The sequence below is a fragment of the Populus euphratica genome, unplaced genomic scaffold (assembly GCF_000495115.2).
Source record: "Populus euphratica unplaced genomic scaffold, PopEup_1.0 scaffold57.1, whole genome shotgun sequence".
Lineage (NCBI taxonomy): Eukaryota > Viridiplantae > Streptophyta > Magnoliopsida > Malpighiales > Salicaceae > Populus > Populus euphratica.
This window is the reverse complement of record NW_011499919.1, coordinates 766,964-778,769: the sequence shown is the minus strand read 5'-3', so window position 1 is coordinate 778,769 and position 11,806 is coordinate 766,964. Positions and strand designations below refer to the sequence as shown.

Sequence of the window (11,806 nt, the reverse complement as noted above, 5' to 3'; positions counted from 1 at the left end):
AAACCGAGCCAAAACCGAGAAAAACCGAGCCAAACCGATTTGAACTGGTGTTCCCCTTAAAAAACAGAACCGAACCGAACTGAAACCGGTCGGTTTGACCCGGTTTCGGTTTTTTTTTTTTTTAAATTTTTTTTTCCGTTTTGGTTACTTTTTTTGATAAAAACCGAACCGAACGGAAAATGAACACCCCTATTAGAAACTCATAATAGAATGACCTTCGTAAAAATATGTTTTTAATTAATGATAATTTTTAAATGTATATTAAGTTCAATGATGAGTTCCTTCCAAATCCGGGAAACTATGCAAATTTTTTTTAAGAATATAGATATTTTTTTATTTTTTTAATGATGCTTTTCTAGTTTATATATATATATATATATATATATATTTCAAGTGTTTTTTTGTGTAGTATTATTAGGATTTTCTAGTTTTTTTTTATATAAAAAGTTGTATAAAAGAAAAAAATTAAATATTTTTGTTGTCTCCCTATATTTATTTTGATTTGGTTTTTTAGGGTTTTAAAATGCAAGAGACCCTTTATCTTTTGCTCTTTTCTGTATTAATTGATATCAAATCCCAACAATTTTTAATGATTAATTTACTTTGTTGCATGCTACAAAACAATAATGATTGTAAAACGTTGAAGGATATAATGTGCTTATGTAAGAAGGGGTTGGTAACTACCTCTTTCAAAGAAAAAAAAACATTCAGGAAATGACATGTTGTTTTTATTTCCATTTGTTATTGTTGTTTTAAATTTTAGTAGTGAGACTCATAATATAACATATTATATAAAGATATTATATTAGAAACCATAATGAGGTGATTTAAATGTTCTTAATGCATGAACTTTTTTTAAAAATGATTTTTTTCTAGTTTTTTTATTTTGAAGGGAATATTTTTTCTAATTTATTTATTTATTATTATTATATTTTTTAGTTTTTTCTATATAAAAAGTTATAATAATCTTTTGATAAGTAGAGACTTAAAAAAATAAAAAATAAATATTTTGATGGTGTTCCCTTATAGTGCCTTTGATTTTTGAAGATTTTAAGATATAATAAACCTTTTTAACCTTCGCTTTTGCTTTCATTTGCATCAATTTTCTTGGCTATATAGATACCAATTATATAGACGAGAAGACAAGAAGTTTAGCATGCTTATGGAAAAAAAAAAAAAAGAAGAAGAAGAAGCAAAAGCCGAAAATATATAAAAGATGACAAATGTTTTGGTGATATTTCCTCTGTCAAGTTGATTAGTCCTCTGAAAACTTTGCTTTTAAATAGAACCAAGAAATTAAATAAACACAGACAACCACACAACATAGAGATGAGAAAAAAAAAACGTACGGGATGAGATAAAATTTATCTAGTTTTTAAAGGTCATTTGCTAGAAAACCCCTTCAATTAAAGGTATAAATCTCCCTACAAATATCGTTCTTCGTTGATGACTACACAACAGCCTCATTATTCTTATTACAACATTCATCAAAACTTATCTGAGCCATCTTGAGAGCCTGGCGACGAGTCTCCGAATCCGGAAGCAGTACCTGACTCGAAAAACTGGCCGCGCCGCGATGCTTCAATCTTCCTCTTCTTAGCGTGATAGCTCATATGCCCACCCAAAGCATTTCCATTTATAAAAGATGCTTTGCAGATAAAGCATTTATGCTTATGAGCGCGACTTGTTTGGGCTATTGATAGAGACCTTGGAGTTCTCCTGAGAGGACTTCTAAAATGGCCTGACAAGGTTGTGCTACCTAATAATTCTTGTTTTGGTTGCAAATGATGGGCATCAGGGAGCTGGATTTCTTGAGCTTTTGACGACAGGGAGGTATTCATCAAGCCTAGAGACAGTGAAAGATATTTAGGCATATTTAGATTGGTTTGGTTAAGGCTGTCCAAATTTGCCAGAAGGATTGGTTGGTCAATTCTATTATTAAGGATGCTAGGGTTTTGTTGGTAATTGCCCATGACCATGCTAGAGCCAACATTCAATCCAACCAAATGATTCCCGAGGCTTTGAGCATTTCTATCAGTTTTGAATGTTACAACACTATCGCTATAGCATGGCGATACATATTTCAGGATTCCTGAAAATTGTGTTTCATGATATTTGACATGAATTGTTTGACTCGGGTAGTAGAAAGGTGGGTTCAAAGGAGTAACACTAGGGGTTGGAATGAGACGAGGAAGAGATTTTTGGTTTCTCAAGGCGATGAATTGATGGCTAGTAATTGGAAGAGAGTGAGGGTTCACCATAGAAGGATTAGTACTGATCAAGCTAGAAGAATGGGGTTGCAGCTCTTCTGTGGCAGTAGGCTTTGTAGCCACTGCTACTCTAGGAAAAGGAGCACACTCAATTTCTGTGTTGGACACAACACCTATTTCGGCCAGTGGTGGATTTGTATGGATGAGAAGATTTTGAAATGATAAATTTGTCGCAGAAAAACTGGCGTTGGACATGTTTGAAAGATTTGGGAGCTCAAATTCTTTGCCCATTGGGATAGCTACATCGAACCAATCTTCAATGTATTGTTTTGGATCATGCTCAACTTGCTTGGCCATAGAACTAGATGATTTTCCTGATGGGATTTTTGTGAGAGAGGACAGGCTAATATGTGATCATAGATTATCACCTAATCAATACACAGTTAAATACACACTCTCACACCATTACTTGGCCACGAATTCATTAAAAGATGCAAGAACAGTAACAATGGAAAGTAAGGTGTTGAACTAATATTTTGCTGTGGTTGAAAAGAAGAAGAAGAAAGAATCTGATATATCTTACTGGCATGAGAAAAAATTTCCATGCATGGAAATGGGATTGGTTGTACTTGGTCATATATATAGCATGGAATTCAATTTTTTACTTTCTTTAACTTTTTTTTTTGGTGTATTTCTTTTTGTGCATTTTATTTTTCACTAATTTTTAATATAAGAAAAAAAATAAAAAAAATAATTAAAATTAACTATACAATTAATCCATTTTTTTATGGTGCGTGTCTGGCCATGTATAAAATTAAAGTCCTTTATATATATATATATTTGATATATTTAATATTTAATATGAAATGTATTTTTATACAAAAAAAATTTTATTACTATAATTTAACAAAATAATATTTTATATTTTTCTAAAGTTAAAATGAAAAATGTTAACGCTTAATAATATTTGAAAGAATAATACTTTTTGAGCCAGTCTTGTAATTTTTATTTAGAACTTTTATAGGTGGTTTAATTTGTACCATATATTGGGTCAATAGGCCTTGAGATTTATGGCTAGGCCTATTTTGAAAAAATAAATAAATATGAAATTTTTAAACACACGAAAATCCTATTTACTAATTACTTTAACATTTGAAATTCATGTTTTTGGAACTAGAAAATACTCTCTAAATTCTTCATTTTAAAAAACTACCCGCTAAGTTTTAAAAACAAAATCTTGTATGTTTTTTTTTTAAATAAAAGTTTTATTTCATCGTTTACTAAAACAATAAAATATGTCTTGGATCATAGTATTTTAACGATACCTTTTAGGGTTTATATATAATAATAATAATAATAATGCTTTATCTATTAATTGAGAATAATAGAAAGCTTAATCTATTAGTTAACCACTATTTTTTTTCTTCATATGTAGGGCAATGTATGGTAGTTAATATAGAGTTTACAATTCATGATTAATAAAATTTTTCTAAACATGTACAAGCCTTTACTATTAAGTATATTATAATAGGCCTCCTCAAAATAAGGGCGAGGATTTTATCCGAAATTTAAATTGAAAAGCAGTAAAAGAAGAAGTGGAGAAAGGTTTTATAAGAATATTTGTAAGTTGATCATTGGAAGGAATAAATCGAATCTAAATGACTTTTATAGCAATTCTCTCATGGATAAAATAATAATCAATTTCAATATGCTTAACACGAGTATGAAAGATAGGTTTTACAAATAAAAAAGTAGCACTTAGATTATCACACTAAATCGTAGGCACTGAAGAAGGAGTAATCTATAGATCTGACAATAAATATTGAAGCCATATAACTTTAGAAGTGCTATCAGCTAAGGTTTTATGCTCAATCTTGGTAGAAAACCAAACAACAATGCGTTGCTTCCTAGACTTTTAAGAAATTGGTGTGTATCAAAAGAAAATAAGATAGTCACCTGTAAATTTATGATCATCAACGCTACCAGCCTAATCAACATTTGTAAAACCATGTAAGGAAAAAAGAGAGCTACGGGTGATATGAAGACCAAAGGAAGTCAAACCCTTAAGATAACATAAAATGAGTTTAACAACAGTACAATGTGAATCTGTAGTTGCATGCCTATATTAACAAACTTTGGTAATATCAAAACAAATGTTTGGTCTCATAAAAGTGACATATTAGATGGCATTAATAATTTGCCAAAAACATGTAGGATCAGAGAACAAGCTATCAGACATTGTAGTAACTTTAGATGTAGAAACAAGAGTATTAACAGGCTTGCAAGACGACATACTTGTTCGGTAAAGAATGTCAAGAGCATGTTTATCTTTCTATATTATGAGACATATAGTAGGAAGATGAACCTTAATGCTTAAACAATAATAAACAACTTTTAAATCTCAAAGATTAAATTCTGAGCTCAACAACTGAATTAATTTATGAAGCAAGGCTAAGTTGTTTCCAATTAACAAGATATCATCAACCTAAACTAGAAGGAAAAAAATGTCATCACCCATAGATAAAATGAATAATGAGGTGTTAACTTTCGAAGCTTGAAAGCCAAGAGAGATGAGATAATCATTAAGTCGAGTGTACCTTACTCGAGGAGCTTGTTTCAAACTATTTAAGGATTTATGCAACCAACACATGAGAAGAGAGAACATAATCAACAAAACTTAAAGGTTGCTGCATGTAGACCTTTTTGCCAAGTGTCTCATTGAGGAAAACATTATGAATATCAAGTTGATTAATTTTCTAACCACGTGACACCGCAATTATAAAAATTAACAGTGTCGCTACACGGCGTCGGGCGACGGCTCCGCTCCTCTTTTTGTTTTGTTTTTTTTTTAAAACAAAAAAAAAAGAATTTAGTTTTTTATTTGATTGGGGAAATAAAGATTTTTATTGGAGTCGCCATCTAGTAATTTGAGGGAACTAGAAATCCAAAATTAGACACTGGTCCCAGAGATTCGGGTACTAGGTTAGTTATGATTAAGGGAAGGTACACACCACCCTTAAAACATCCTTTCAGAGAAAGGTTACCTTTACTTGTGTGTTTTTCTTATTTTGATTCAAATGCTATTATATTTTTGAGCTTATTTGTAAAAATTTTAACATGGTTAACGTCGGTCCCTAAAAATAGGAGACGCGTTAAAAATGACATCAGTCCCTAAAATTAGGAGACTTTATCTAAAATGTCGACGTTTATCCCTAAAAAGGAGAGTTACGTCTGATTTACCAAAATAAATAATAATGGACATAATCCATATTTGGTATTTAATTTTTTTGACATCGGTCCTTTTCTGTAAATAAAAGAGACGTGTCGACAAATAATATTTATTTTATAAAATAAAAATTATTTTGATATCATTCACAAATAGATATATCAATTCTTGAAAATTGGGTTTTTAACCCATAAACAGTGATATGATAAAATGGGTGTTGAACCCGCGTCGTTATTTATTTTTGGTTTATTTTTTTATTGTTTTTTTCACGTGCAAAAATTTACAAGTATTTATATATAAAAATATCAAAAAAATATCATAAAATATCATAGAAAATTACCTGGGTACCCCTGTATAGGCAAAATACTGAAATACCCTCGGATTTAGCGAAAATTTATGAAAATGCCACTAGCGGCGCGTGTGGCTCACGCGCGGTTACTATTGACGGCGGTGAAATTTTCCGGTGAGATTCCGGCCAAACGATGGTTGATTCTGGTAGATCTGAGGACAAGGAATCTGGTGGTGGTGGTCTCGTTGGCCGTTGATGGCTGAGGAGGGAGAATCGACGACTTGAAGGTCGATTGGCCGATGTCGGTCGCAGCCTTTTTTCCGGCCAAAATCGTCGGTGAAAAAGTATAAAACGGCCGGGGTTTTGCTCAGAAGGAGGCGATGCACGTTTCTATGGTGGTTTCGCGGCTTGAAACGGCCGGAAATGGTAGATCGGCGGAGAGAGAGAGAATCGCCGGCAAGAGGAGAGAGAAGCTCTGGGTTGTACTACGGTGTGGACGAGTGTATGGTGCGCTTGTGCGTCTGAAGGCTGTGAACTGTTCTATCTCGGATGAACAGATCGTGCGGCTGTGATTCGTTTGATACTAGAACAATAAAATATGTTTTGGATCATAATATTTTAACGATACCTTTTAGGGTTTATATATAATAATAATAATAATAATAATAATAATAATAATGCTTTATCTATTAATTGAGAATAATAGAAAGCTTAATCTATTAGTTAACCACTATTTTTTTTCTTCATATGTAGGGCAATATATGGTAGTTAATATAGAGTTTACAATTCATGATTAATAAACTTTTTCTAAATATGTACAAGCCTTTACTATTAAGTATATTATAACAGGCCTCCTCAAAATAAGGGCGAGGATTTTATCCAAAATTTGAATTGAAGAGTAGTAAAAGAAGAAGTGGAGAAAGGTTTTATAAGAATATTTGTAAGTTGATCATTGGAAGGAATAAATCGAATCTAAATGACTTTTATAGCAATTCTCTCATGGATAAAATAATAATCAATTTCAATATGCTTAACACGAGTATGAAAGATAGGTTTTACAAATAAAAAAGTAGCACTTAAATTATCACACTAAATCGTAGGCACTGAAGAAGGAGTAATCTATAGATCTGACAATAAATATTGAAGCCATATAACTTTAGAAGTGCTATCAGCTAAGGTTTTATGTTCAATCTTGGTAGAAAACTAAACAACAATGCGTTGCTTCCCAGACTTTTAAGAAATCGGTGTGTATCAAAAGAAAATAAGATAGCCACCTGTAAATTTACGATCATCAACGCTACCAGCCTAATCAACATTTGTAAAACCATGTAAGGAAAAAAGAGAGTTACGGGTGATATGAAGACCAAAGGAAGTCAAACCCTTAAGATAACATAAAATGAGTTTAACAGCAGTACAATGTGAATCTGTAGTTGCATGCCTATATTAACAGACTTTGGTAATATCAAAACAAATGTTTGGTCTCATAAAAGTGACATATTAGATGGCATTAATAATTTGCCAAAAACATGTAGGATCAAAGAACAAGTTATCAGACATTGCAGTAACTTTAGATGTAGAAACAAGAGTATTAACAGGCTTGCAAGACGACATACTTATTCGGTAAAGAATGTCAAGAGCATGTTTATCTTTCCATATTATGAGACATATAGTAGGAAGATGAACGTCTAATATCAACTTTGATGAAGGAATCAAAGTGAGATAAAATCTTTTTATAGAACAAAATCTAGCAGTGATTTGGTTGGTCAAAAGAGATCTTTGGGTCTAACTCAAAAACTGACAAATGCTGAAAATCCTGATGTGACTGAAAGTATGAAATAAGAACAAAAACCATAAAAACTAGGCCAAAATAGAGTTTTTTTAGTGCAGACTCGGGTCAATATCTTTCTCGCGGCAGAATTCTCTACCTTCACGTTAGATATTCAAACGGGAACATCTTAAGCCTCTGATATTGAAATCAAGTGATTCAAAAGCTCAAATTCATCTACGCATCTAAGACGACAACTTTGATAGAGGAATTGAAGTGAGATAAAATCTTTTTTACAAAAGAGAATCTAATAGTAATTTGGTTAGTCAAAAAGGATTTTTGGGTCTAACTCAAAAATTAATGAATGTTGAGAATCCTGATATGACTAAGAGTATGAATTAAGAACAAAAATCACAAAAACTAGGCCAAAAATAGAGTTTTTTTAGTGCAAACTCGGGTCAGTATCCTTCTCGCGGTAGAGTTTTCTACCTTTACATTAGATATTCAAATAGGAATATCTTGAGTTTCTGATATCGAAATCAATCGATTCAAAAGCCCAAAATCATCTACGCATCTAGGACTACAACTTTGATGAAGGAGTCGAAGTGAGATAAAATCGTTTTAGAGACAAAATCTGGCAGTAATCTAGTTGGTCAAAAAGGTTCTTGATCTGACAATGTTAAGCATCCAAATCTGATTGAGAATCTGCCATAAAAACAATGATCCCTAGGACCTAATAAAGGTATAGGTCAATTTTTCAACATGTCATGAGTGACAGAATATAGTTAGGATGGTTAAATATCGTATGAAACCAAGTCAGAATTAGAGCCTAAATTAGAACAAAAAAATTGCGACAGCAACAGAACCATTTTTTAATGCAAATTCTGAGGAATTTATTTAACCTTAAAGACTAGATAAAAAAAATGAATTTAGCATTATGAAAACTCCTGATCAATCTAAGAAAACCTGATGATTTTAGTAGTAAAGGAAAAGGGGAAAAAGAGAGCAGAAAATAGCTCAAATAGGGTTTGAAAAAAAATATTTCTTTCTCCTCCACTTTTGTTAATTTTCTAGCAAATATGAGCTACACTCCTACACTCGGTTCAAAACAGGTATACACCATCTCTAGCACGTGGGGTCCAAAATTGAGTAATAACACTATCTATTGATAAATCATAATGATTAAGTTATTTGTTCTTTGTTAGGAATAACTATAGGCTATATTTGAATTTTTAAAAAACACATTTTAAAAAATAGAAAATAAAAAAATGGAATGGCTATGAATAACATTCTTCTTGGCTTTTTTATTTAAAAAATAAAAAAATAAAAAAATTGAAATCTAAATCTTGATGCTATTTGTTACTAATAAAATTTGAGTAGGGGGGCAGTATTCCTTTGCTTTGCCACTGTTAAGATTTTAGTGTTCTGTCCTATTTTTTTCTCCACCAGATTATACTCTCTTAGTTTCTAAGTTTAACTACTTTATAATTCTAATTAAGAGGTAATATTTTGTAATCTAAATTGCTTCTGACTAGTCTAAACTCTAAAGACAAAAGCTTTATCCACTCAAGTAAGAAGACAAGAACTGCTGAAAAGTTGAAAGTTTTTTTCCCCATTAATTTATAGCTCAAACAACACCTTAAGAAGGCTACCTTGCCTTCATCATGGATAAACATTAAACACAACACGGCATATTCCTCCTTTTTCAGGGTTACCTAGCCTAGCTTTCTAGATATTAATGGCAGCAACATTAAAACTCGTTCCTGAACCAGAAAACACCCTTTTCATCTGGCTCAACATACAAACACTCTCCTGCCTCCCTCCATAAAGCCTTGTAAAATGGAGTAGAATCAAACTGGTAGTACTCGCCCAGTATTGGCTTGATTGCTATAGTAGCCTCCATTGCATGATAATGAGGTATTGTTGCTACAAGATGGTGAGCTACATGTGTGTCTGCAATGTTATGGAAGACCTTGTTCAGAATCCCATAGTCTCTGTCCACAGTTACCAAAGCTCCTCTAAGCCATTCCCATTCAGTGGAATCATAATGTGGCAATGAAGGATGAGTGTGCTGCAAGTATGTGATAGTGACAAGGAATCCATTAACAAAAATTAATGGTACCCCATAAATGCTCATCACAAATGCTAGTCCTTGTGTTATAGCAACGCGGTAGAGCACAAATGTTGCAGCAAAGATGCCTAGATCAGAGATGTAAATATGAAGCCTTTCACGATCAGAATATATGGGGCTGTAGGGATCGTAGTGACAAGCAAAGCGATCATAAGGTCGCCCGGAGGCGTTGAAGGTTAGGTACAAGGGCCAGCCAAGCAGAAGTTTGACAGCAAGACTTAAAGCTCGGCCTGGTGGATTGTTTAGGTGCATGGAATACCATGGGATTTGGGACTTGGGCTTCGGGACGAACACTTCGTCGCGGTCAAGGCACCCTATATTTGAGTGATGGCGGCGGTGGCTGTATTTCCATGAAAAGTATGGGACAAAAAGTGCAGAGTGGAGGATTAAGCCAACTGTGTCATCGATCCACTGGTAGTCACTGAAGGCATGGTGACCACATTCATGAGCAACGACCCACAGACCAGTGAGAATGCAGCCTTGGAGAATCCAGTAGATTGGCCATGCAATATAGGCAAGATGAGATGGTAGGAGGTGGAAGTAAGTGATGGCAATATAGCCCAAAAGAGAGCTTATCAACAGGTCATAAACCACATAGGAGAATGAACGGAGAAGGGATCTTTCAAAGCAATGGGGTGGGATGGCCTTCTTGATTTCGCTAAGTGTGAATGTAGGCTTCGTGCCTGGCACTCTCTTGATATGGCTCAAGCTTTCTTTTTCTTCCCCCTTGATATTAGGGTTAAACACTTCATTGGCTCCCATAGTTCAGTTATACTTAAGCTTCCTTGCAAATCCTGAAAACATGATCATTTGAGATATAAATTTTTTGGTCTAGCTTTAGCATTCTGATCTGAATCTAATTCTACATAACTACGTAGATGCAAGCTCAAATGTTGCTGGCGTTGTACGAAACTACAGAAGTAAGCTTGTGTTATACAACTGCACACAGAAGAGACACTTTAGAACAAGAATACATACTAGCTAGCAGATGAATGAGAAAATTAATAAATGGATTTTTATAAACAGAATAAGAATAAGAATAAGAATAAAAGAAAAGAAAACGAAAAGGAATAAGAATCCATTAAATTATTATAACTTTAACTTTTATTGAAGCTCAGCTTACAATTGACTATTTTATTTATTTATTTTTCATTTAAATGAAAAGAAATTCATAGCAAAAACTTAAATAGAGAATATTGTTAGTTTTTCCTGTTAGAAATATTTAGGATGGAAATAAATAGAAGTTAGCTTAGAGATGTGAAACACCATCTTTCAAGTGTTTATTTGTACCATATAAAAACAACAATGAAACATAAGATAAGACTAATAAAGAATGTATGTTTTTTATTGTATTTTTTTTGTATAATAACATGCTTTTATAGATTTGAAACATAACAATGAAACAATATGACTGTTCATCAAACAACATGATTGTTGATGAAACATTATATTTGTTCATCAAACAATATAATTATTAATGAAATAAAATGATTATTTATCAAACAGAATGACTATTCATGAAATAGTATAGCTGTTCATATTAAGTTTTAAATTCCAAATGCTATCTTTTGATATTATAAATATCCATATAATAATATTAGAAAGCCAAATAAGAGAGTTTATCCATCACGACTTAATTTATTACACAATAGAAATTCACACTTAAAAACATAAGGAGGGAGTGTTTCTTTCCAATATGAGATAAACATCTTTTTCTTTTTTTTTTACAAATTGCACCAAAAATCCTCTACTAATTTGTAATGAAGGTCTTTTCACTTGATAGAATTATGCTTATAAGAAGGTATTTTATAATTTAAACTTTCAATTAGTGTTAGAACTTGAATCCTATTAAAGTTATTGGTGTCTGTAGATTAAATCAAAACTTTTATTTTAGAATAAAAGATACTACATACATAATATTATCCAAACTCTTAAAGAGGTTTACAATTGTTTAGCACTATTATAGCCATGTGCTAAAATCATAATTTTTTTAAATATTTACAAGAGAAAACCGTAACTCTTGTCAAAAGCAGCACCACTTTTATAGTCATATACGTGGAACTATACATGTCTCTATTACATTAGACATGAACTTAAAATTCCATTAAGAGCTCACGCTCATCCTACTTTTCGTAATATAACACACTGAATACTATCAAAACAAGGACTCAAATTAATTATCAAT

At 32.3% G+C, this 11,806-nt stretch overlaps 1 protein-coding gene across 1 annotated transcript; it reads right to left on the bottom strand.

Annotated features, from left to right (window-relative positions):
• Positions 1-9,081: 9,081 nt before the first annotated feature.
• Positions 9,082-10,589, bottom strand: LOC105134979 (omega-6 fatty acid desaturase, endoplasmic reticulum isozyme 2-like). The gene has a single exon (XM_011039623.1). It carries the CDS (start codon positions 10,381-10,383, stop codon positions 9,241-9,243), a length of 1,143 nt encoding a protein of 380 aa, XP_011037925.1. The 5' UTR covers positions 10,384-10,589; the 3' UTR covers positions 9,082-9,240.
• Positions 10,590-11,806: the final 1,217 nt, after the last annotated feature.